The sequence below is a fragment of the Sorex fumeus genome, unplaced genomic scaffold (assembly GCF_029834395.1).
Source record: "Sorex fumeus unplaced genomic scaffold, SorFum_2.1 ptg000043l, whole genome shotgun sequence".
Lineage (NCBI taxonomy): Eukaryota > Metazoa > Chordata > Mammalia > Eulipotyphla > Soricidae > Sorex > Sorex fumeus.
Window position 1 is genome coordinate 24985074 of NW_026606100.1, and position 25994 is coordinate 25011067.

The 25994-nt window shown below is 36.7% G+C and overlaps 1 protein-coding gene and 1 pseudogene across 1 annotated transcript; one reads left to right on the forward strand and one right to left on the reverse strand.

Annotated features, from left to right (window-relative positions):
* The window catches only part of LOC130029820 (cytochrome P450 2C42-like), a 31892-nt pseudogene extending 28723 nt beyond the window's left edge, over positions 1-3169 (reverse strand).
* On the forward strand, positions 1-25231 carry LOC130029575 (cytochrome P450 2C5-like). Its single transcript, XM_056120559.1, has 10 exons — positions 1-88; positions 5240-5432; positions 5792-5954; positions 6102-6254; positions 8607-8767; positions 10411-10587; positions 16487-16628; positions 20165-20352; positions 22948-23089; positions 24617-25231. The coding sequence occupies exons 2-10, from the start codon at positions 5265-5267 to the stop codon at positions 24796-24798; spliced, it is 1476 nt and encodes a 491-aa protein (XP_055976534.1). The 5' UTR covers positions 1-88; positions 5240-5264; the 3' UTR covers positions 24799-25231.
* The last annotated feature ends 763 nt before the right edge of the window (positions 25232-25994 follow it).

Consider the following 25994-nt stretch of genomic DNA (forward strand, 5'->3'; position numbering starts at 1 on the left):
GAAGGAAACTGGCAAGCAGGCTCCACAACTCCCGGAGGATTCTCCGGGCCCCATACTGAGCTGATATCACTGGGAGGTCCCAGATCGGGTAGGTGCCCTCTCCCTGCCTTCTCCAGATGGAGTCCCGGTGACCATGAGCTTCTATAAGCATGGCTCCAGTATGCGGGTACCAGGACTATTCTTTCGAACCGTGATATTGAATCTGATCAATGTAGAGAGAGAAAGTAAAGTAGAAATCTGCCGCACAGGCGGGGGAAGGGCGGGTGGGAGGGGGGTACACTGGGATTCTTGGTGGTGAAAAATGTGCACTGGTGAAGGGACGGGTGTTTGATCATTGTATGATGGACTGAGACTTAAACTGAAAGGCTTTGTGACTGTTCTTACAGTGATTCAATAAAAAACAAAAAAAAGAACTGATAACTTAAACACTAAACACCCTAAACAACTTTCAGAAATGGAGATATAAACTGGTTCTAGCCTATTTTAGGAATCTCCACTTAATAAATTATAATTAAAATGGGGACAAGATAGAATTTATGAAACCAAATTAGAGCATATCTCTTTAGATGCAAAATAAGCTTGTTAGTTTTCCTTCAAAATTCCTCTAGAGGTGTTTTTTAATCAACAAGAAATTAAGGACTGGATATTTTTACCTCATGTACAACAACAACAACAAAAAAGACTGGAAATTTGCTTACACAAAATAGGAAGGATACTTTAGGACGCTCCCATTTACACCAATTAATTAATCAATACACAAATAAAATAGTCTTTTACCTTACTAATCTATACGTGAAGGAAACACTCTAAGTGAGTTTGGAATGGTAATTAGAACTTTCTGACTTCATTAGCGCCCATAGATAATGATTATACTTTTTCTAACTTGTTTCAATTCTTAAAGCTAATTGGATTTTAAAGGGGCCTATTAGGGATCCACTATGAAGATTAGGCAAACACCTTATTCCTCAGCCCAGAAAGTGAAAATGGTGGCAGTGATTCAATTATTAAAAGATGTGACAGGAGAAATATTGTTTCTGATAGCCAGTATGTAGTCAGAACAGTGCAAGATACAGAAAGTATTGACCTTTAGGAGACCATGAAGAAATTGATTAAATCTAAAGGCATTTACAAAATCACCAAGTTAAAGTATTTATTATGCATAAAATCTCATTTGTGAAAACAACCCTATTTTTTTTTGGTTTTTTGCTCTACAGGGAAAAGAAAAATTGTGCAGCTGAGAAACATTTGCAACTAGCCAGTGATAAAATCCAGATAAATGAGCATATCTGTTTTAGGGATGAAGAAAAGGGGAAACAGAATAAATAGAAAGATGCAAATGTTTGGTGGAGAGGATATGCATGTTTTTTGACAAGAAATGATAACCAACCTGTCCTTCAAAAGACCCAAGTCAGTGATCCATCAAGCATCACTGCACAGCTGGGGACTAATAAAGAAGTTTACCCAGGAGGCAGGAAGTAGTTGTCTTCTTTTTTTTAAAATTGAATCACTGTGAGATACAGTTACAAACCTGTTTATGATCAGGTTTCAGTCATACAATGTTCCAACACCCATCCCTCCACCAGTGTACGTTTCCCACCACCAATGTCCCCATTACCCCTCCTGCCACCTCCAAGTCTGTCTCTATGTCTCTATGGCAGGCAATCTCTCTCTCTCTCTCTCTCTCTCTCTCTCTCTCTCTCTCTCTCTCTCTCTCTCTCTCTCTCCCTCTCTCGGGCATTATGGTTTGCAATACAGATACAGAAAGGTTATAATGATTGTCCTTTTACCTACTTTTAGCATGCAGTTCTTGTCCAGAGTGATCATTTCCAACTATCACTGTCATAGTGGTCCCTTCTGTATCTCAACTGCCTTCTCCCCCAGCACTTGGGGAGAACAACTAGGTTGGAAACACTAGACTTCTAACTGTGAAAAATCCTCCTGGTCCTTGTTTCTACTGTCCTGGGGTATTAGTATCATACTATGTTTTATTTTATATCCCACAAACAAGTGCAGTCATACTGTCTACCCATCTTCTTCTTACTCATTTTACTCAGTATGATACTCTCCATTCATTTATAAGCAAATGTCATTACTTTATTTTTCCTCACAGCTGCATAGTTTCCATTGTGTAGATATACCATAGTTTCTCTATCCAGTTGTCTGTTTTGGGGCACTTGGGTTGCTTCTAGATTCTGGCTATTATGAATAGGGCTGCAATGAACATAGAAGTGCAGGCAGCATTTCTGTTGTGTGTCTTTGCGCCCCCAGGGTACATTCCAGAAGTGGTATTGCTGGGTCATATGGAAGCTAGATTTCAATTTTTTGAGGAATGCCCATATTATTTTCCAAGAAGACTGAACCAGTGGGTATTCCCACCAACAAGAAATAAGAGTCCCTTTATCTCTACCTCCATAGCAGCACTGGTTGTTCTTGTTCTTTCTGATGTGTGCCAGTCTCTGTGGTGTGAGCCGATATCTCATGGTCATTTTAATTTGCATCTCCCTGATGATTCATGATGCAGAGCATTTTATTTTCCTGTGCCTTTTGGTCATTTATATATCTTTTTTGAGGAAATTTCTGTTCATATCTTCTCTCTATTTTTTGATGGGGTTGGATTTTTTTCTTGTAAAGTTCTACCAGTGTTTTATATATCTTGAATATTAATCCCTTATCTGAAGCATATTGGGTAAACAGCTTTTTCTATTCCATGAGCTGTCTCTATATCTTGGTCCCTATTTGTTTTGAGGTCCAGATGTTTCTTAGTTTCATGTAGTCCCATTTGTTTATCTTTGTTTCCACTTGCTTGGTCAGTGGTCTTTCATCTTTAAAGATGCCTTGAGCTTCAATAGTCATGGAGATTCGAGGCAGGAAGAAAGAGTATTGATCCAGACCAATACTGGTAAGACACCAACTACTATGTTTCTAGCTATCATTGATATTATGAGCATACTGGTAATATATGCTGGTGAGCACCATACAGGGCTTTCTTCACTCGCCCCCAACTAAGCAGGTAGTGGAATGGGAGATATACCACCTCTGGAATTCACTAATGGAATTATATGGATGCCAGGTCCTGACATCAGAAAAAACAATGGGAAAAGGGAAAATTCTCAGAAACCGTACCCTGGATTTTTCCACTTTCCCAATCTGTTAAGGCTATGAAGATCATGTCTCAAGCTAGAAAATAAGTTTTGGATTCAGACTTACAAATACTACAGAAGGAGTTTTAGCCTAACAGATGTTATTAAGCTTTTCTCTTTAATGGCTTGGACCTGTGACTCAAAAAGATATATGACTTCCAAATATCTCCAGGCCATATATGTTAACTTGTAAAGTCAAACCATCTGACTTCTGGTTCTAAATTTTTGATACTATGGAACAATGAATAAACAGAGTAGGTAGAGTCCTACTAACTACCCACCATGGCAAGATAATTGATTGGAGACCTTTTGGTTTAGCCAGTGCAAACAAAAATTAATTAAGTTGAACAGTAAAATTGTTAGAGAAACTAAAACTATGATAGCTTATTCCAACATGATTGTCTATGGAATATGGAAGAACTTTCTCCTCCAATGCCCAGTATTCCAGGCAGGTCTCAATATCTGGAACTGTGGAGGCTTGTTGCAACTTTAAAACTCATGAAAGGATGGAAAGGGAAGTATCAAAATATTGGTAAAGAAACTCTGTCTGGCTTTAGTGTCACAGAAAATGACACTCATTTTATACAAACTTTTCTGACAATACCCATCCTATTAATAGGAAAATTAAGATTTGATAAAGAAAAACAAACCCTAGTCTGTGTCTTTTGCAGATTATTCACTTGCCTAAATTCAGGCATTTCCTTGCCTTTATTTATTTAAAGCCGTGGATGCCTGTTAAGCTTACTTAAAACTATGGATGCCTGTTAAGCTTCCTAGGGCATGGAGGACTCTCCTTCAATGTGCATTGTAGAAAGTTTGTTAGAGAAGATACTGAAAAGATCATGAAGGATTATATCACATGCATATCTTTGGAATCACGGGATTAATAGCATTAATGGCCACTGCAGCTGCTGCTGGAGCTGCCTTTCATCAGGGCATCCAAACTGTCCATTTTGTTGAGAACTGACATTATACTAGTTTATTATGACATAGTCAACAACAAATTAATACAAAAACTGTTACCTAAATAGCAGACTTGCAACAAGCAGTGTGTGTGTAACTTTTTAGGGGATGAAATACAAAATTTACAAACTAAAGCTGGCTTAATATGGAATTGGAATGTTACTCAGATCTGTGTTACTCCCAAAATTTATAATGAAACACAGCAGTCATGGAAATTAATTAGAAAACGTTTGCTTAATCAGGAAGTATTTCCTATCATATACAACATTTGCAACTTGAAATCTTTGACGCATTTTCTCATAAATTATGAGTTCTTTCCCACTGAGATCTACCTGAAAGCATGACTTGATGTTATACACAGTTTCAGTCACCCTATCCAGCCAGGACTACTAGGTCATGGAGCAGCAGAAAAAGGGGGGAGATATTGGGAACCAGCCAGAACCCTGGAGTCCATTTATGGAATGCTGCCCTGTAATACTGACTCGAGCAGGTGTCCTGTCTGCTCTATCTCTGTTCACCTTCTGAAAGAACTTCTCCTTAAGAAAGCTCTTTACACTTATGTTTATCCCAGTAAACTAACACCTTCTGATATGTAATAGTCTAACCTAGATCAAGATTGTTAGGTGCAATGAAAAAAAGAAAAAAGATTGTTTGGTGCCTGACCAAAGAATGTTGTTCTTCTCCATTTAATGATTATTGGTTCTTAGCAATAAGCAATAAATACTGTTTGTGAAGGACAGTCGGGGCTCTCAGTCCATGAGGCTGTTAGCCCCTTGATTGTAGGCTTTTGCTCTCTTATTTTTGTCTTTTTTGTAAATCTTCGTGATGCCTCTGACCTGTTTGCCCCTGGCTTGCCTTTGGCAGGTGTGGCCCCCAAACCAAAAATTAAATAAATAAAAGTGCCAGGCCTTAAAACTTTTTTTATTATTATCAATACCTGGTAATCCCAAAGTAGTATTAAATTAAACCAGTACCTACAGATGGTCGTTGGATTAAAGGTAAGAGAGGACTAAAGGCCATTTAATTATCTTTATCAGTGGGTCAAAGTTCACTCACAGAGTCTGTAACCGGTTGCCTTTTCAGAAAGGCACAAGTTGAATTAGCAGAAAGTGTTCTTAAAGATCTTTTGATTTCAGGTTAGCTTCTCTGAGTAAGAAGAGAATGTTTCCAGTTCTGTTGCTGGTGTTTTTTCTCTCCTGTTGGCTTCTTCTTTCACGGCAGAAACAGAATGCCAGTAAAGGAAAGCTTCCACCTGGCCCTACTCCTCTCCCAATTATTGGAAACATTCTACAAGTAGATGTTAAGAATATCAGCAAATCCCTGAGCAATGTGAGTATATTTTATGCTCCTTTTAATGATTTGAAATGTAAGTAATTTACACCAAATTTTAAAGGTAAGATATACTACCACTGGCACCCTATTAAAATAGACTCACTGTCAACTTTGTGATTCAAATTACTTCCAGTTATTTTAAAACTTTACCTTGTATTTTACTGTCACGGTAAACAGTGAAATAAAAGAATGAGTTTGTGTGTAGAGAACCAATTGGTTTTATCTGTGTGTGTGTCCTAAAACTGTAGTGCTATTTTAGACTGTGATAATTAAAAAAATTAAAATGACACGATAATATCATTTTGGAGAAAGCACAATATTTTATCAAATACTGACTTAGCATTTGCCTTTCCCAGCTCTCAAAAGTCTATGGCCCTGTGTTCACTGTGTATTTTGGTATGAAGCCTACTGTGGTACTGTACGGATATGAAGCAGTGAAGGAAGCCCTGGTAGATCTGGGAGAAGACTTTGCTGGAAGAAGTGATAACCCAGTAATTGAAAAACTTAATAAAGGACATGGTAGGTATGGCTGTGTTCAAGTATAGCACTGATACTGGGGATGAAAGAAATGGAAGACAGGAATTTGTTGTACTTTTCTGCAAAACTTGGCCAATTCCCTTAACCTCCTCCTCACAATGTTTCTCCTTTTTCTATCTTCTCTCATAGTTGGGATAGTGTTCAGTGTTGGAAAGACATGGAAGGAACTCAGGCGCTTCTCTCTCATGACCCTACGGAATTTTGGGATGGGGAAGAAGAGCATTGAGGAGCGAGTTCAAGAGGAAGCCCACTGCCTCGTGGAGGAGTTGAAAAAAACCAATGGTGGGATGATATGTGTGCTCTAATTGGGCCTGGAGGGCGTTTTCTGCTTTACCTCTGCCCTTGGAAAGGTCTCAGGTTCTGCTAACTACTTTTAGGGGTAGAAGCTGTCGGTCCTCTGTGGAAAGAATAACCTCGTTTGTTTATTTGTTTGCTTGGGGGCCACATTCAGTATTGTTTCAGGACTTACTCTAGATTCTGTGCTCAGAGATCACTCCTGATGTGTCCACGTGCAATGCAAACACCTTCCCTGCTGCACTATCCCTCAGACCTTCTAAGGAGGGGAATCTGAAGCAGAGAGTCAATTGAGACTGAAACATGTGTGCACCTATGTCTCACTGTGTATACACCTATTGTCGTATACACAGTGTGGGTATGACATATGAAATGTTATTCAGTTCTCTACTCAATTCAATTTTATTTTAATTTTTTAAATTATTTTAAAGTAGACAAATGCCACAACTGTTCATACAATTCTAGAGTTTAAATAGACTATCTAACAAAGTCCTAACATTAAAATCAATAAGCATAAAAGAATCATATTTGAAAATTGTTATATCCCATCATGGGGTTTTTAAGTCCTTGTCTAAAGATTTACTAGGCTCATTGTTGTTAATGGAGCCTACTGTGTTATTGTTTTTGTTTGTTGAGTTTAGTCAGCTTCTATATGATTTTTCCATCTAATTCGGTGTGCTCCTACTGGAACTTCAGTATTGAAGTATTAGGAGGTGTAGGAGGCTGCTTGGTCCAGAGACTGCTTGATTCAGAATCAATGGTCTGTGTCAATAAGCTGACAAGACAGAATCTTTGTGATGTGGACGTGTCTTTAGGGGCTTTTGGAAGTTGGGAGGTGGGGAGAGACTACATTATTCACAGTTTGGCACCTTTGTAGAGAGGATTAATGAAGTAATAGAGTTGAACCCTTGCCATGGCTGCAACACTGGGATGTGAATGCTTCTACTGGAGCTTCAGCATCGCAGGTACTCGACCCGCCCACCTCCCAAGGGCAGACCCAGAGTTTTCAACTATGAGGATTGGTGTTTTAGCTTCTTGGTGTATATCTCCTGGGAGATTTAGTTGGGAATCAGTCGAACAGGGGTATTAAATATAGTGGTGGCTGTGGAACGTCCTGAATTAAGTTTTTAGACCATAAATCACAGAGAATAGTTTTGAGTCATTAAATGAAAGAGTTAGGAAATGTTACTATAATTTTTGAACGTTTTACCAGTGAATGCTTGTCAAGTACACAAGGTAGGAATGATCTTAAGATACAAGAGACAAATATTTTCCTTAGTTGGACTAATTTATATAATCAGTCTCACAGACATGTCTCAGAGTTAACGCAGAGATCACGTCTACAATTTGGGCCAATAATAATACCAAGTTAAAATATTAATTGTGCAATTCTCATTACCAGTAGTTTTGTGCAAAGACAGCCTATTCAAAATATATCAGCATTAATTACTCTTTATTATCAATGCCCTCTGTGCTTAAATATGCTCTGCTTCATAATTCAATAATATATACACACAAAGTTATAAAACTTTAACCTTTGTCAGTAACTGTTTAACCGGCTTGTCTAAGTGGACGTTGGCTTTGTTTTCAGTTTACTAAACTTTACTCTATCTTTGTGATTTCTCTAGTGTGGGAAAGAGAAATATATCTTTCTATCCTCTACATTCTTTTGGTTTGTCTACTAATGACATTGGCATAAAGAAGATTAACAGGAAAAAATTACATTTAATTACAGACATCCAGCAACATAGAAACAGGAGACTCACAATAGTTAGGCAATGAGAAATTATATGAGATGGGGAAAAGAAGATAGTTTTAAACCTCAAAAAAATAGAAAATGTATAGAAAGAAGAGAAAAGTAAATATTTGGTAAACAGAAGTTTGTTGTACCATGCAGAGATAAAGAGAAACAGAGAAGAATTTGCAGAAACAGACCTTGCTAATCTCCCCAACCTAATCAGTCTAACATCATATTATTTTGTTGTATGCCTAGTAATGTCCAATTAATTGAGGCACTTTTGTGAATGGGTAAAACATGGCAATGGTAATAAATTAAATATTTTAATTGTTTTCTGTTAATGTTTATATTTTACTGTCAGATGTTATAAAATAAAATTTTCATTTATTTCATAGAACATTATTTAGCTACCTGGGTCAAAATAGTTTACACTGATTTAATGTAGAAGTGATCTCAGTTTTATACATGTTGGTATTTTCTTATTAAGGGAATTTTTAGGGAATATTTTATTTTGAAGGTTTTTTTTTATTTACTTGTCATCTAAAAAACAGTATTTCATGTGCATATTTTAATTGTATTTTAAAATATTCTCTGATCTTTAGCTTCACCTTGTGACCCCACCTTTATCCTGGGATGTGCTCCATGCAATGTGATCTGCTCCATTATTTTACAGAATCGCTTTGATTATAGAGATCAAGATTTTTTAAACTTGATGAAAAAGTTGAATGAAAATAGTGAAATTTTTAGCTCTCCATGGATTCAGGTGAGAATCCATTCACTTTTATTTATTTATTTATTCACTTTTACTTAGGAATTATTTTGTTCTTTTCTCCAAGATTGCAAACCTCTACATATACTAAGCTGAGAAGCAAATGTGTGAACACCACAGCCCTGCAGAGCTTAGCTTTCGATTGCTCATCTGTGAAATATGGCCTTGCCCCAGCAGTCCTCTTAGCACAGTAGGCAGAGCATCAATCTCATGATATGGCCTTGTCCCTGAAAATATTGGCAAAAAATGCTCAGAGTATTTTCAGAATGAAGAACTGGAATTAAATACTCTTGAGTGGGGCTGGAGCAATAGCACAGGGGGTAGGGCATTTGCCTTGCACAAGGCCGACCCAGGTTCGAGTCCCAGCATCCCATATGATCCCCTGAGCATCGCCAGGAGTTATTCATGAGTACAAAACCAGGAGTAACACCTGAGCATCGCCTGGTGTGACCCAAAAAGCAAAATAAATAAATAAATAAATAAATAAATAAATACTCTTGAGTTTGTCCCGTGCTTTTCTCACTAAAGTTCAAACCTATAAAGTTACTTTGGTAACTTCCCCAAAACATGTTCATTGCATTAAATATTCTTTTACACTCATTAAAAGAGTTCTGTTACCTACAAATATTGTTTTTCAACACTGAATAACACTTTCATCACATCAGATGCAAAAATATCTGTATTTGGGGAAGAGGACGATATTCTTTCAGGGAGTTCTATTATAGCGATGTGTTAAGCTTCAAGTGACCTTCTAACTAACAAAATAATTGGGGTTTTTTTTGAAGGGGTGGCAAGGAAAATCATGGTCTCACTCTGTATTGAGCTGATGTATCTGTACTCTGCCTCAAAGATAGTGATGTTATTTCAAAGAAATCTCACTATTCTATTGCACAGTTTCTATATATGTAGATTATTTAGATAGTATCTTGTGTTGAGATATTTCACAGTATCTTAAAGACATTTGCATTTCTAAAACACTAATTTTGTATCTGAAGCTAGTAGAAACAGCAGGATTTTTTTCACTGCCCAAACTTCCTTTTTTCTTTGGTGTCATTTAATATGTGTTCATTTGTGGATGTGCAGAGACAGTACAGGAGGTAAGATGTTTGCCTTCCAAACCACTGATCTAGGTCGTTATCCGGCACCACATATGATTTTCCAGTCTTGCTAAGAGTGATCCCTGAGCACAGAACCAGGAATAAGCCAGGAGTATTACAGCATGTGGCCCCCAAAACAAAAGTAAAATAAAATATGTAAATCTACCTCCTGAGCACAGAGGTAGGGGTAACCTCCAGTGTATTTCTTGAGTGTTGTCTCAAACCCACAAAACATGAACTCTAGTCGTTTCAATATTTAAGAATCTGTGAAAGATACATGAGAGAATTGATAAGGATTCTTGAATTCCATAAACATTACCTATGAATGAGAGGCATGATTATCAGATTGGTAACCTGGTTAAAAATGTTTTCTACCAAATCATCTATCGCATAAAAATAGCAGCTATTCAAAAAATAAATATTTTCTCTCAAGACAAAGACTCTTTTATTTAAATTTATAATGCAATTCCTAACCAGGCTTTGTGTTTATATGTAGATATTTAAATGTTCACTATTTAATAAACTTGTTTTCTCTTCTAGCTCTGCAATTCTTTTCCGATTCTCCTTGATTATTATCCAGGGATTTATAACAAATTAAATCACAATATTTCTTATTTTAAAAGTTATTTTATGGAGAAAATGGTGGAACATCAAGCATCTTTGGACATTGATAATCCTCGAGACTTTATTGATTGTTTCCTCGTCAAAATGGAGCAGGTAAGATGTTAGTAGAAGTTCAATTACTTGATTGTTAGTACAATTTTGACACATTGTGGTTTGTTGAATAGTTCTGCATTTATCAGAGATGTCTCAATAATTATACAAATAATGCTGTCAAGAGCTTTTATTGTGTGTTATATGCATGATTCTATACTAATCATTAAGGAAGATGCAAATTAAATTGTTAAAAATGAGTAGAATATTTTGTCCTGTTCTATGGTAACTGATAATTAACTCAAGAAGTGAGAAAATGATATTCAAGTAAAATAAATACAATTACAGAAAAATTGGAAATTGCAGAATTTCACATTATAATATGAAGATACACATAATTATTATATACAATGTCTAAGGGAAGGTAAAGGGGGCTCAGAATAATGGCCTTCTTCTACAGCTGGTGATTGCAGATAAATCTAAAATATTTTCAGGAAAGACAGGAGAAGGAATTTCAGATATGTCAATAATGCATATAACACACAGAGCTCTATGCTTGGATAATGTAGATAGAAATAAGAAAAACATGAATATACGATAGAAAGAATTTGATATAGGGGACTGGAGCAATAGCACAGTGGGTAGAGTGTTTGCCTTGCACCTGGCTGATCCGGGTTCGACTCCCAGCATCCCATATTGTCCCCTGAGTACCTCCTAGAGTAATTCCTGAGTGAAGAACCAGGAGTAACTCCTGTGCATTTCTGGGTCTGACCCAAAAAGCAAAAATAATAATAATAATAATGATAATAATAATAATAATTTGATATGGAAGAGGAGGGTTGTGTTTGAAAACATGATATGGAGGAGGAGGGTTATTTGAAAACATCTGTTGAAAAGATGGATTTTTCCACATGAGCAAACAATTATAGTTCCTAGTCAAAAATCAGTTGATGTAAATCTAAGAAATGATATTTTGAACCTCAACTACTAGTCTTAATTACTAGCTTTTAGCAATTTGAAATTGAACTGTAAATCTTCCCTTTGCTATTTTTCAAGATTTTTATCTTGGTTATTATTCTGGATCCACTGAATTTCCACATGCATTTTAGAATAAAGTTGTCAACTTTTTTTTTGAAGCAAGATAATTTTTATTAAATAAAACTTACTTTTAAAGTTGTGAGAGAAGAAAAAAAGGGGAAATGTGTTTAAGGGAGAACAGAGGCTTCTCCAGAGTGGAAATAGTACAGCCCTACCCACTGTACTATTGTTCTGGTCCCTAAGAGTTATTTTTGTGTGGATATTTTGTTAGTTTGTTACTTTATTTATATTACAGATGTGAATAAAAGCATCCAGCATTTATATTTCACTTTCTGTCTTGTTTTACTTTGCATATCTACAGGAAGATTTTATCATGCCCAAAACAACAGATTTCATCATTTTTAATAGCTAAGTAGTATTTTATTTAGTATATAAACCACACAGAGCCTGGCAAGCTACCCATGGCGTATTCGTTATGTCAAAAACAATAACAAGTCTCACTTCCTGCTACTGGAGCTAGCAGACAGGGACGAATGGAGATGTTACTGGATGAGGCTCGGCCCAAGCATGTGGAGAGCAGCCGTGAGCATGGCAGCGGTTGAGTTCTGGAGGTTTTAGGCTGCCAGGGCTGGGTCCTTTGGGATGGGGTGGTGTCTCACCCATCCCCCTCCAGGGCGCCCCAAATGAAACAGCCTGGTGCAGGGTCTGGTAGCATGGTTATGGTGAGTGTCGTATTATTATTTTTTTTTTGTTTTGCTTGTTATGTCTGTCTTCAGTTTTTTTTAATATTTTATTAGTGAAATCACCGTGGCGTACAGTTACAGACTTACAAACTTTCGTGCTTGTGTTTCAGTCATACAATGATCAAGTACTCATCCCTCTACCTGTGCCCATTCTCCACCACCAATGATCCCAAGATCCCTCCTACCACCCCCATCCCATCCCCCACCCCACTCCGCCTCTGAGGCAGGGCATTCCCTTTTGTTCTCTCTTTCCATTTGAGTGTTGTAGCACTGCAACACTATCTTCCAGTTGTTCATCGATTTTCTCGAGTGGGCCCAGTAACATCTCCATTGTGAGACCTGTTGTTACTATGTTTGGCATATTGAATAAGTCACAGGTAGCTTGCCAAGCTTTACCATGCGAGTGAGATACTCTTGGTAGCTTGCCGGATCTGAGAGGGGTAGAGGAATCAAACACAGCTCAGCTGGGCTGGCCTTGCGCAAGGCAGAGGCCCTACCGCTGTGCTGTCATCCAGCCCTTGGGTGTTGTAGTTTGCACTAAAAGCATTGTGTGGCCATTCTGTTGGATCTATAGTCTACATTCAGCTCTCATCTCCCAACCCGAACTGGTCCTCCAAATACCCTTTATTTGGTGTTCCCTGCTCCCTTCCAGGAGAGAAGGACATACAACACTGAATTGTGGCCGATGACAAGATTATCTGGCGCCTTTGAGTTATTTTCATAGTTTTGCACAAGGTGTTAAATAATGATCTATTTTCATTTATCATTTTCCCCTGTGGCTATACAACTGTCCCAACACTGTTTATTCAAAAAACTTCCTTCTTCAATGTATGGTCTTACTCTTTTGTTATAAATTAACTGTCCATATGTACTGGTGCTTATTTTCAGACTCACAATTATATTCCATATCTTATGTCTACTTTTGTTCAATATCTTAATTTTTATTATTAATGATTCTTTGTAATATAGTTTGAGTTAGTGTCATACAATAGCTTCATACTATCCTCCTTAGGATTCTTTTGTCCACAGTATTTGTGGTTTCACATAAATGTCACCAAATGGTAAATATTACATACAAATGTTACTTGTTCTACTTCCTTAAAATGTTGTTAGGAATTTGATGGGTATTATGCTGAATCTGTAAACTGTATTAGGTAAGATGGACATTTTAACACTATAAGACTTTAATATATTGTTTTGTAGCCTATCACTTTATTATATTCATTAGTTATTTCTAGTTAGATTTATTATAATCTTTTTTTAAAAAAATTATTAAATCACCGTGAAATACAGTTACAAAGCTTTCATGTTTGAGTTTCAGTCTTACAATGATTGAACACCCATCCCTCCACCAGCTCACATTTTCCACCACCAATGTCCCCAGTATGCACCTCCCTATCTCACCCCACCCCCTGCCTCTATGGCAGACAATTTCCCCCATACTCTCTCTCTCTGCTTTTGGACACTATAGCATACTCTTTATGTTTGTCTATTTCTGGATTTTTTTAAAGGGAGGGTGGTGTTTAGACCACATATAACTTTAGCTCAGGGCTTACTCCTCTATATTCAGGAATCATTCCTGGAGGTGCTCAGTGAGCCATATAAAATGCTGAAGATCCAACCCAGGTTAAGAGCAGTCAAGGCAAGCACCCTACCTGCTCTATTATCCTTATAATCCTGGTTGTCTGTTTATGATATTGTACTTTTTAGTATCTGAAACTATTAGCTTATTTTTTATTATCAATTCTCAGCTTTTTTATGCAGTTTTATGGTTATCTCTAGCTTTTTATATTTAAGACAGTAAATTTAAAACACTTATATTCTTATTTGTATTCCTATTGAGCATATTTAAGACATTTAAAGTATTATCTTGTAAATTTAATTTCTGGGATTACTCAATAATTTCATGTCAATTTAAATTTTCAACTATGAATGGGTCGTACACTTCTGTCTTTAAAAAAATATATGCTTTTTTTTTCTGTTGGGAATAGCACTGTAGCACTGAACTCCGGTTTTTCATCAATTTGCTCAAGTGGGCACCAGTAACGTCTTTATTGTGAGACTTGTTACTGTTTTTGGCATACCAAATACGCCACGGGGAGCTTGCCAGGCTCTGCTATTCGAGCGGGATACTCTCGGTAGCTTTCCGGGCTCTCCGAGAGGGAGAGAGGAATCCAACTCGGGTTGGCCACATGCAAAGCAAACACCCTACCCACTGTGCTATCCGTTGGTAATAGATTATTTAAATATTATTGTAATAAGGTACCACGACAAATAAGAATTTTCTTTTTTGGAATTACACTGTTACTTACTAAACATTTGTTTAGGAATTTTCTGTATCATTTTTGCCAATAGTTTTTTTTCTCACTTGTGTAGATACTTAAATCTCTGATTATCTCTGTGATCAGTGCCCTTTCAGAGAGTTGCCCTTAAATGAATAGATTTTAAAAAAACAAAGCAAAGTAAAAGGTGCCTTTCTGTTTGTATCCTTGGTGAAAGTCAGTGAAGAAAAAAAGTTTCTTAAGGCTATCGGGACTGAAACCATAGCTACTCTTGGTGCCACCCTCAGAGATCAGAGCACAACTCCAGTGCAGAAGATTCTATCCTTTTGCCACTTTGGAACCTTTATCTGTTGTAGAAATACCATTCATACTCTCAAGAATTGTCTGCCTTAGAAGAAAATAAGAATATAGGTCACTATATGTCAAACGTGCAAGACACTGATTTAAGCACTGCATTGTGTACCTCAACTGACCAAAACATCATCAGATTCAAGAGATCATTTAGAAAGTTTGTGCATGGTTAATAGTTGTTTCAGTGTAAGAACTGATTTGTGGGAACTTCGTCTCTGCCATGTTTGTGAGTTTACACCAGTAATGTCATTATAACAACATAGAGTTCCCAGATCTTCAAGGGAAGTCTTTCTGATTATTTAGATCTTCTTTGATTTCTTTCAGCATTATTTCATGTAATTTATGTTAACATTGTTTTGCCCAGTTTAATAATGATAGACCATGTGTACATACCTACTGCATCACAAACTTAATTCAGGGAATGAAAATAATGTTTTGTGAGTATACTGCTCTTTTTCACAGATATTAGTTTTCTTTTAATTTTAAATTTTTATTTTCCCCTTTATATAAACACTGTAGTTTACAGAGTTGTTCATGATGATTAGAGTTATTTTGAACTGAGAAATTTAAGTACTATATAAAGCCAATTATAACAAGGACATGATTATCCAGAAATTTCAAACATTCAGAGGACTTACTCTGCTTTATTGTGTTTATACATAATATTTAACATACATTTGCTCACTGACAATTACATGAGCATAATAAAATTAATGCAAGCCGGGGGATATGTTTGCAAGTACATACTCTTTTGTATGTTAATGATACTTTCCACATGTCACATCTTTATCTCAGTTCTTTTTATCTTCTTTGTTTTTGGGCCACATCCAGTGGAGTTCAGGGGTTTACTCCTGATTCTGTACTCAAGAATCACTCTTGGGACTTTTTGCAGTATGTTGTAAATCTATATTTATTCTTAAATTTGTTTCCTAGACCAAAATGCCTAATTCACTGAATGTGATATACAATATTTTATGATACTATATTGTCTTTGTGAATCTATTGTTTTGCTAGAATATATTTAAGGTTGAGCTGCTATATTAGCTACCATAAAATTTCAAAGTACTCACAATATTAAATTCATATAAATTTTTCACTGAGAGTGACCCTGGAATATCAGAATCAAATGTCTTCCACTATTCTTCATCCACACAGAGTATTTTATAATAAAACTTAATTAATGATTGACTCCTCTCACCCAAGATGGTATCTACTATTCTCTTCTATCTTAGTTTGGGATAAGAAGAAGAAATAGAGAAAATAACACACTCAGTCTCCCCTTATTTCTCACTGATAAAGAAGATGTTGCATGACACATCTAATTGTGAAAAAAATCTAATAATCAGAACTTCTAGGTGAGCAAGGGATTAGATACTGGAAAATGACCTTCTAATCATCTGATTTACAATGTTTTATCATACCATAAGGTAATATTTTCTAAAATATAACTGGAATCGCATGTTACTTAATTTTATAATGTGATTTATATTGCCTCAGCTATAATTCTGGAAAGTTATTTCTCAAATAATTTTATCAAAATCTTTTTAGGAAAAACAGAGTCAAGAGCTGATATTTACTTTAGAAAATTTGGTGATTGCTATACTTGATCTATTTGGAGCTGGGACAGAGACAACAAGCACCACACTGAAATATGCATTGCTTCTGCTGCTAAAGCACCCAGATGTCACAGGTATCACCAGCATGGTAGACTGGGAGAGTTTCAAAAACACCTTGATAGACACAGCAAAGGCACACAGAGTCTTGTTTTTCTCAGAAAAACTTCATTATTCAATTGTCTGACTACTTGCTTAATCTTCTCAAATGTAATAAAGAGAAAATAATGGGAATCTTTGATTAATATGAGAACATTATTGGGACAAATTAAATCATTGTAGGCAGCAAACAGCAACAACAAAAAAAATGGAAACCAGTGATTGGATTTCATGGACGGTTATCTGTGATAGGATGTCCATCTTGAATTGGCAAGAACTACATATTTGTTTTCATATGAAAAAAATTAGCCTGAAAGGATAGAGTGATAGAACAGAAGGTAGAGTGTTTGCCTTGCACGTGGATGACCCAGGTTTGATTCTCAGCATCCCATATGGTCCCCTGAGCACCAGGAGGAGTGATTCTGAGTGCATGAGCCAGGAGTAACCCTTGTGCATAGCCAGATGTGACCCAAAAAGAAAAAAAAATTAGTCTGAACAGTACATGTATCTGTACATGTATCAGTACAGATCTCTCCTGTACTGATAATGCACTGTTCAGATGTCAGGGAATAGAAAATATAAATTATCCATCTTAAATCACAGCTAGAAAAAATTTTTTAAAAAGGAAATTTTAGAAATCTATTGAATGTTTCTTAAATCATTTCCACAGAAAGGAAAGTATTGTTAAAGGTTATATTAACAATAAATATAATAATCTTCAGGTTTGTTTTAACAACTTACCATTGATTTACATTTTTGTGGAATTTCAGGAACTTAGCGTTACTCACCCAGATGATCTAGGTGATGTATATGTAGATAGGTGTTACCAAATCCACAATAAGTTTTTTAAAAAGATCTCTCATATGTTAGATTAAAAAAAAAGAAACACAGTAAGGGAACAACAAATGGTCAGACATCATAACAGGAGATTTTTCCTATGAGGTTATGTGGGAAGGGGTAGTAGGAGGAGGCCTTGGGACACTGGAGGGAAGTGATCTCTCTGGTGATGGTTGTGGTGTTGAAATGATGTATGCATTAAAAATATAATTAACAGTATTCTACATCCTGGTACATTGATAAAAATGACTAAAGTTAAGGAACTGTGGAAAGAGTTTTAAAAAAATAGTGAACTTTTAGCAGGTTTCTGAAACATAAAATATATCTAGCAATAAGGTACTACGTTGATAAAATAAGGCAGTAAGACTGTAGTCTAGGGGCTGGAGCGCAATAGCACAGCTGGTAGGGCATTTGCCTTGCAGACGATCGACCCAGGTTCTATTCCTAGCATCCCATATGGTCCCCTGAGCACCGCCAGAGGTAATTCCTGAGTGCAGAGCCAGGAGTAACCCCAGTGCTTTGCTGGGTGTGACTCCCCCCCCAAAAAAAAGGAAAAGAAAAAAAATAGCATGTAGTCTAATGTCAGAAAAGGAAGTAATATTGAGGAAAATCTTTTGTGTCCCTATAATTGTAAATTTCAGTAGTTGAAACTTAGTATCAGTGAAAATAAAGGAATAGGCTGATGCTGTCTTCCCTCCACAACTTCTTTAATGCTTTCCCGCAGTAGGGTGAGGGACATTTTCTCTCTGGAGAACCTGAATCTAAGGGGCTAGACACACAGGCACAGGAAAAGTGTGACGTGTACAACTGAAAAGAAAAATAAGAATTCAATTATTGAATTCAGAGACTTCAGAGACACTCAACTACTCCTCTGCCTCCTGAAATATAATGAACTGATTTTTTAAAAGAAATAAAAATAGATAGTTAATTGTTGTGGAGAAGACTTTCCTATTTTCAAATTAGATAGGTACTTGGTTGTCATTACAGTGTATGAAATATAAAACATACACTGCTCGACCCGCACATGCACAAACACACACATAGGTTTAAAGAATTTCACAGCAGTATTGAGGAGAGATTAAGAGTATTGCAGCGAGATTCATTAGGTTCTATAAAGTAGATGAGGATTTGGGACTGCATTACAGCATTAGAATTGTGTGTGTGTGTGTGTGTGTGTGTGTGTGTGTATTTTGGGTCATACTCAGCAATACTTAGGGATTACTTTGGCTCTGCATTCAGGAATTATTCCTGGAGGGGATGAGGGGACATATGGGATGCTGGGCATTGAACCTGAGTCAGTGACATGCAATGCAAAAGCCCTACCAGCTGTACTAACACTTGGGTCCCATTATTAGACTTCTTAACAGCAACTATCTAATTGTATGTTAGTGAAAGGAAAGTATACCCAGACTTATATGTTTGAAAAAATTCCCCCACATCCCTACACTCACTTTTTTTTTCCTCTCAATGTCTGAGATTATGTCAGGAGAAATAATGAACATCAAGAATCTGGGGAGCTTGTGAAGAATGAAAGAGTCAGGAAGTTACAAGATACCAGGCAGGATAGTAGAAAATTCAAAATAGAATAGCTGGACAAACAGTTAACAGAGGAGACACAAAGAATAAGAGAAGTGCTCGATTAGCACAGGTTTCCTATTATTATCCATTATTAATATAATATTTATTTTAATTCAGAGTTGCAAAAAGCTATCTCAGGATTTGAGAATAATTGTACATCAAAATATTCTTTAAAACCATGAACTGAAATGAAGATACATTATTAAGTGGAATAAAATAACACACATTTTGCATAATCATAGTTGTCTTACCAGGACACTTGGTTTATCTAGTCAGAACTATGTTAAAAGGAATATTCTAATAGCCAAAATTGTGGTCTAAGTATATTAGAGGAATGATATAAGGACAACTATATGTGTATAATTGTGCGTGTTTGCATTTCTACATGAACTATATCTTCTGTGTGAGATGGGGCTAGAAATAGTAAATGAGACCAGATAGTCTAAAAACAGGTAAGAAATAGAAATGGAGTTTTATTTAGAAATGGAGAATAAATTTCAGAAGAAACTTAAGTTTCAACATTTGAAGCAGTTGGCAAGTTGCAAGATGAAAGTAGTACTCTTGAAAATTGAACATACTAACAATACACAATTATACTGCAACACCACATTTAAAGTCATTGTAATTTAATTTTTTTGTGGACCACACTCGGCAGTGCTCAGAGTTTACTCCTTACTCTCAGGGATCACTCCCGGCAATCTTGGGGGACCATATAGAGTGTCAGGGATCAAACCCAGGTTGGCCACATGCAAGACAAATGCCTTACCTACTGCACTCCAGCCCCTGAATTTAATTTTTAACTGATAATTATTACATATATAATTATTACTTCCTACTTTTCTTTTAAAAGAAAGAGGCTAAAATTTCTTAATTTTATTCACATTTTGAGGCATTATTTTTTTATTATCACATGTGCTAACATATGGGTGTGGAGAGATGTATCTTATATGTGAGTTATATGCATTAGTAAATTCTGAAATGTAGCTGATGCCTATAAAGATGCTAGGACTTACATGATACTTTGCATATCCCTCTAATGATATACACATGTGGTACTTATTGTTCTCTTTTTCAATGAGTCTTACTTGCCTCTCATCAGCTAAAGCCCAAGAGGAGATTGAGCGTGTGATTGGTAAACAACGGAGGCCCTGTATGCAGGACAAGAGCAACATGCCTTACATGGATGCCTTGGTGCACGAGGTCCAGAGATTCATTGACCTCCTTCCCAACAATTTGCCTCATGCTGTGACCCGTGATGTTAAATTCAGAAATTACTTTATCCCCAAGGTAAGATTTTTTTATTGTTGTTATTCTGATCTCAGTGGTTCTATTACAAAGGTATTTCTTTCACATTATATAACCAATCATCTAAAAATATAAGAGTGCAAAATATAATAATATAATAGAATTATATTATATATTATAATTAATTAAATAAATCATTAATTAAAATAATTGTAGCACTGTGGCACTGTCCTCCCATTGTTCATCTATTTCTTTGAGCAAGCCTGATAACGTCTCCATTGTGAGACTAGTTGTTACTGTGTTTGGCATATTGAATACATCACAGGTAGCTTGCCAGGCTTTGCACTGTGGGCGAGATACTCTCGGTAGCTTGCTGAGCTCTCTGAGAGGGATGGATGAATTGAACCCAGGTCAGCCAGGCTGGACACGTACAAGGTAAATGCCCTACTGCTGTGCTATCGTTCCAGCCCTTAAATTAATTAATTTATTTAACTAAAGCAATTAAATAAATAGAACTAATTAGTGCAGAGAATATTAGTAAAGTGGTGGAGTTTAACCCTTGGCATGGCTCCAGCAGTAGGGTATGGGTACAGCTGCTGTGTCTTCAGCAGAGTACACGGCCTGCCCCTACACCCCATGATATCCTAGAATTTTCAGCCCAGGATACCTGTAGCACTGTAGCACTGACATCCCGTTGTTCATCGGTTTGCTCAAGTGGGCACCAGTAACATCTCCAATGTGAGACTTGTTGTTACTGTTTCTGGAATATTGAATACGCCACAGAAAACTTGCCAGGCTCTGCCATGTGTGCGGTATACTCTTCGTAGTTTGCCAGGCTCTTGAGAGGGACGAAGAAATCGAACCCAGGTCGGCCGCATGCAAGGCAAACACCCTACCTGCTGTGCTATCACTCCAGCCCCAGGGTACCTGTGTGTCCATAAATTTTAGCTGTTTGGCTTTCATCTCCTTGAAGATTTAGTCATGAATTGGTAGAACAGAACCTGTGGGTAAGTCAACATGGCAGTCAGTTGTGGGAGGTAAACATGGATGCCTAGGAATATTTTCATCCTAAATAATCTATTCCCTTACCTTCTTACTTTACCACATATTAATGAGGTCACCCAGTATTTGTCTTTCACTTTCTGAGTAATTTCACTTAGCATGACATCCTCCAGTTCCATTCAGTTTAAACTAACAGGCAAGAGTTTGTCTTCTCTCCTGGTTCAGTAGGTGTTCCATTGTGTAGGTGTTCCACATCTTTATTCCCTCATCTGTCATTGAACACCTAAGTTGTTTCCAGATCTTGGCTATTGTAAATCATGCTTCAATGAACATAGGTGTGCATATATCTTTTCAAGTAAGTGTTTTTGTGTTCTTGGAACAGATGCTTGAAGCACAATTTCTGTATCATGCGGTGTTCTATTTTTTTAATTTTTGAGGTCTTCATACTGTTTTCCATAGTAGTTGAACCAGTTTACATTCCTACCAACACTGAATGAAGGTTTCTGTTTCAACACTTCCCTGCTGTCTCTCATTGTTTCTGGTCATTTTGATATGTATCATTCTCACTGTGTGAGGTGCTAGCTCATTGATGTTTTATTTTTCTTTTTGGGTCACACCTGGCAATGCACAGGGGTTACTCCTGGCTCTGCACTCAGGAATTACTCCTGGCAGTGCTTGGGGAACCATATAGGATGCCGGGAATTGAACTTAGGTCGCCACATGCAAGGCAAACGGCCTACCCAGTGTACTATCACTCCGGACCTCATTGACAGTTTTGTTTAATAATTACTAATAATAATCATCTTTCACATGTGCCTGAAGGACGTCTTTATCTCTTCATTGTTTGCCTCCTCTCTACATTTCTGATGGGGTTGTCTGTTAATTTTATTGCAGTTTTGTGTACTCCTTAAATATCTTCAATATTTGCCCTGTGTCATATTTAATATGTGAATAATTTACCCATTCAATAAGGTAAGGTAAGGTAAAGGCCCTTCCGTTGATCGTCGATTTGCTCGAGCGAGCCCAGTAACGTCTCCATTGGAGACTTTGTTGTTACTGTGTTTGACATATTGAATACGTCACAGGGAGCTTGCCAGGCTCTACCGTGCGGGCGAGATACTCTCGGTAGCTTGCCGGGCTCTCCAAGTTTCATACATATTTCCATTTTATCTATGACCCATGTTAGAAATTAGTGAAAATAGAAACAAGATCATCCATCTGATAGTATAAGGTATCAGTGTCCAAATAAGTAGGATGGATTCAGAGGTTTGGTATTGTAGATGCCAAGGTTCAGTAGTTAAATGCTATTGAAGCCCTCGTTATTAACATCACCACCACTAGTTTTATACTATAGCTCTTTATTTTTCATTTTATCTGACTATGATACACTGACATTTCTTGGAACCAGGTTTTTAAAAAAAAATCTATAAGATTGGATTACTGTTGTTACTGTGATTGGCATATCAAATACATCACAGTAACAACAAAGTCTCCAATGGAGACGTTACTGGGCCCACTCGAGCAAATCTATGAACAACGGGAGGACAGTGACAGTGACAAGATTGGATTGAATTATTTTGAGTATTTCTTCCAGCTTCACAACTTCTTCATAACTCAGTTTTATATTTATTTCAGGGCACAATCATATTAACATCATTGACTTCAGTCCTGCATGATGACAAAGAATTTCCCAAACCAAAGGTGTTTGACCCTGGTCACTTTCTGGATAAGAGTGGCAACTTTAAGAAAAGTGACCATTTCATGGCTTTCTCAGCAGGTAATAAGTGTTTAATTTATTTGTACTTATAGGACAAGGTACATTTTGAGAATTAGTAAAAACTCATGTAGTACCCATTCTATTTTTTCAAATTTATTCATTGTGAAATTACAAAAGTTATTCATGATTGGTGGGTGGTTGGAGCAATAGTACAGCAGATAGGGCCTTTGCCTTGTGCACAACCAACCCGGGATTGACTCCCAGCATCCCACATGGTTATGTACCCTGAGCACTGCCAGGGGTGATTCCTGAGTGCAGAGCCAGGAGCAATCCCTGAGCATTGCCAGGTGTGGCCCACAAACAAAAGTTATTTATGGTTGGGTTTCAGATACACAATGTTTCAACACGAATTCCTTCATCAGTGTCCAGTTCCCTCTCTCATTTCTACCCACCCTGAATCCCATTTGGCTCCCATCCATCAGTCTGTTTCTACCAGAGGTGCTTTCAAAAAAACTATATGTAAGTTTTTGCACTGTGATTTACAGTACTGTTGCTGATAGAGTTTCATCCAAAAAACTTTACCACCCTTCAGCACCATCTCCTCCTCTTGCTTGAACACTTCTCTCCACTATAGATATTTTGCCCCACCCTGTCCTATCCCCTAGCAACATTCCCAAGTGGCATGTTTTCTACTGAAAACCAGTTCTCATGTTCTTCGTTTCTATTGTCTTTAGGCATTTGTTGTTCCACCATTATGGTTCTTTATATCCTGCATATGAAAGAGATTAGTGCGTGTGTGTGTGTCTCTCTGACTAACTTCACTTAACATGATACTTTCCAGGTTCCTCCATGTAGCAGCAGCAAATTTTCTTTATCTTTTTCTTATGGCTGAGTAGTATATGTGCATATGTACCACAATTTCTTTATCCAGTCATCTATTCTTGGACACTTGAATGCTCACAAGTGATAGCTGAGTTGATAGAATTGAGTTCATAGAATCGCTGTCTTTTAGTAAAAACATCAATCTTAGTATCCACACAATTTTCTTTTTATAACAATTATTGATCCCGATCACTGGAACTTTGGGTATTTCATCCAGTTTTTTAGAAGGTTAGAAACACAATTTGATCTAGGAACTAAAAAATATGAATAAAGGGTATACCAAAAACAACAGTGTAGTAAAATATCTAAACTTCTTGGTTTATTGAATTTTGATAAAGGAAGTAATAGCAGAAATGAGAGGTTATGAAGAATGGAAGTTATGGAATAACAGAGTAGGAACAGAAATTACTACTAATGCATGTGTATTTCTAGAAAAACACTGATCAAAGTTTTAAATGTCAAAATAGCAATTATAGGATTATTTAATGAATTATTTGGCATAATGTTGATCCTCAGTAAGTATTTACTTAAAGAGAAAATATGTGTTTAGGTAAATGTATTACATATGTGTCTACCTTTTGTTCATCTATCTATTCAAACCTTCTGTCTTTTATGCAACCATTCATCACACAGGTATTGCATATTCTCCATCTCACAAGAGAAAAAATAATCAAAACATTTTTGCATTCTGTTTGTTATTTTCAGGGAAAAGAGCATGTGCTGGAGAGAGTCTGGCTCGTATGGAGCTATTTTTGTTTCTCACCACTATTTTACAGAATTTTACCTTGAAATCTGAAGTTGATCCCAAGGACATTGACACTACCCCAACTTCCAATGGATTTATTTCTGTACCCCCTAACTACAAACTCTGCTTCATTCCTGTGTAAAGAATAGAGATCATTTGGTTTTTACAGTGATACTATCTATAACTTCTGCTCACCTGGGGGCGGGTTTACCTCCTTTCATTTTTTATCCATTTCCTGAAATTACCCTGTCTACCTCTCCTATCTTCATAAAAAAAAAAACCAGGAACATCCAATCTTTATTAAAAGAGAATTTCCGGGGCTGGAGTGATAGCACAGCAGGTAGGGGTTTTACCTTCACACGGCCAACCCAGGTTCAATTCCCAGCATCCTGTGTGGTCCCATGAGCACCGCCAAGAATAATTCCTGAGTGCGGAGCCAGGAGTAACCCTTGTGTATCGCTGAGTGTGATTCAAAAAAGCAAATAAAATGAAATAAAATAAAATAAATAAAAAGAATTTCCTTAATCTCAATGCACATGTATCAGTTATTTCAATAATCTATAACTTTTTTTCTGGCCACTATATATAATAATTTTTACTTAATATTGAGTAATTCTAGATAGACAATATGATAGAGAAAGATGATTAATATATACAAAATTATTTATATATATTTTTCCCTGTATGTTGTAAATAAAAGTTATAATTTGATGAGCCAAGAACTAGATTTTATTCCAATTTTCCATAATTCAGATAAGAAAAGAAGATTGAAAATGAGAGGCTAAAGAGAAAATAAGCAGGTAAGACATTTGCCTTGCATGCAGTGGACCCGGTTTTGATCCTAGGCATCCCATATAGTCCTAAAAATACCATCAAGAGTAATCCCCGAGGAGTTAGCCCTGAGCACTGCTGGGTATCCCACCCCCCAGAAATAAAAGCAATACAAAGAAGATCTTTTGATCTTCATAATGATTCACACAGGAAGGAGAAAAAGAAAGAGAATAGAACAGTCCTTGGGCTTAATATTATTGAGAGATATTGATACCAATTTTGAAAGTGTGGGAAAGCTGTTCAAAAGCAGCCTTATTCAATATCTCTAAAAAAGATATTGAAATGAGTGATGGTGAGGCATTTTGCCCACCTAAGCCATAAAGACTACAAAGAAAAATAAGAGCAGAAATCAATGAAATTACAAGCATACAATCAATATCGTATGAAAACAATGAAAGCAAAACTCTTTAAAAAGTTAATCATATTGATAAAACCAGGCTACTCTGAAGAGTGAAGATACAAATGTCTAATACCAAGTTTAACAAGGTACCATCACTTGATTTCACT

Coding starts and splice junctions, on each gene's coding strand:
- LOC130029575 (XM_056120559.1), top strand. CDS start 5,265: ATGTTTCCAGTTCTGTTGCTGGTGTTTTTTCTCTCCTGTTGGCTTCTT. Junction 5,955..6,101: donor AAAACTTAATAAAGGACATG/GTAGGTATGGCT, acceptor CTTCTCTCATAG/TTGGGATAGTGTTCAGTGTT. Junction 20,353..22,947: donor GAAATTACTTTATCCCCAAG/GTAAGATTTTTT, acceptor TATTTATTTCAG/GGCACAATCATATTAACATC.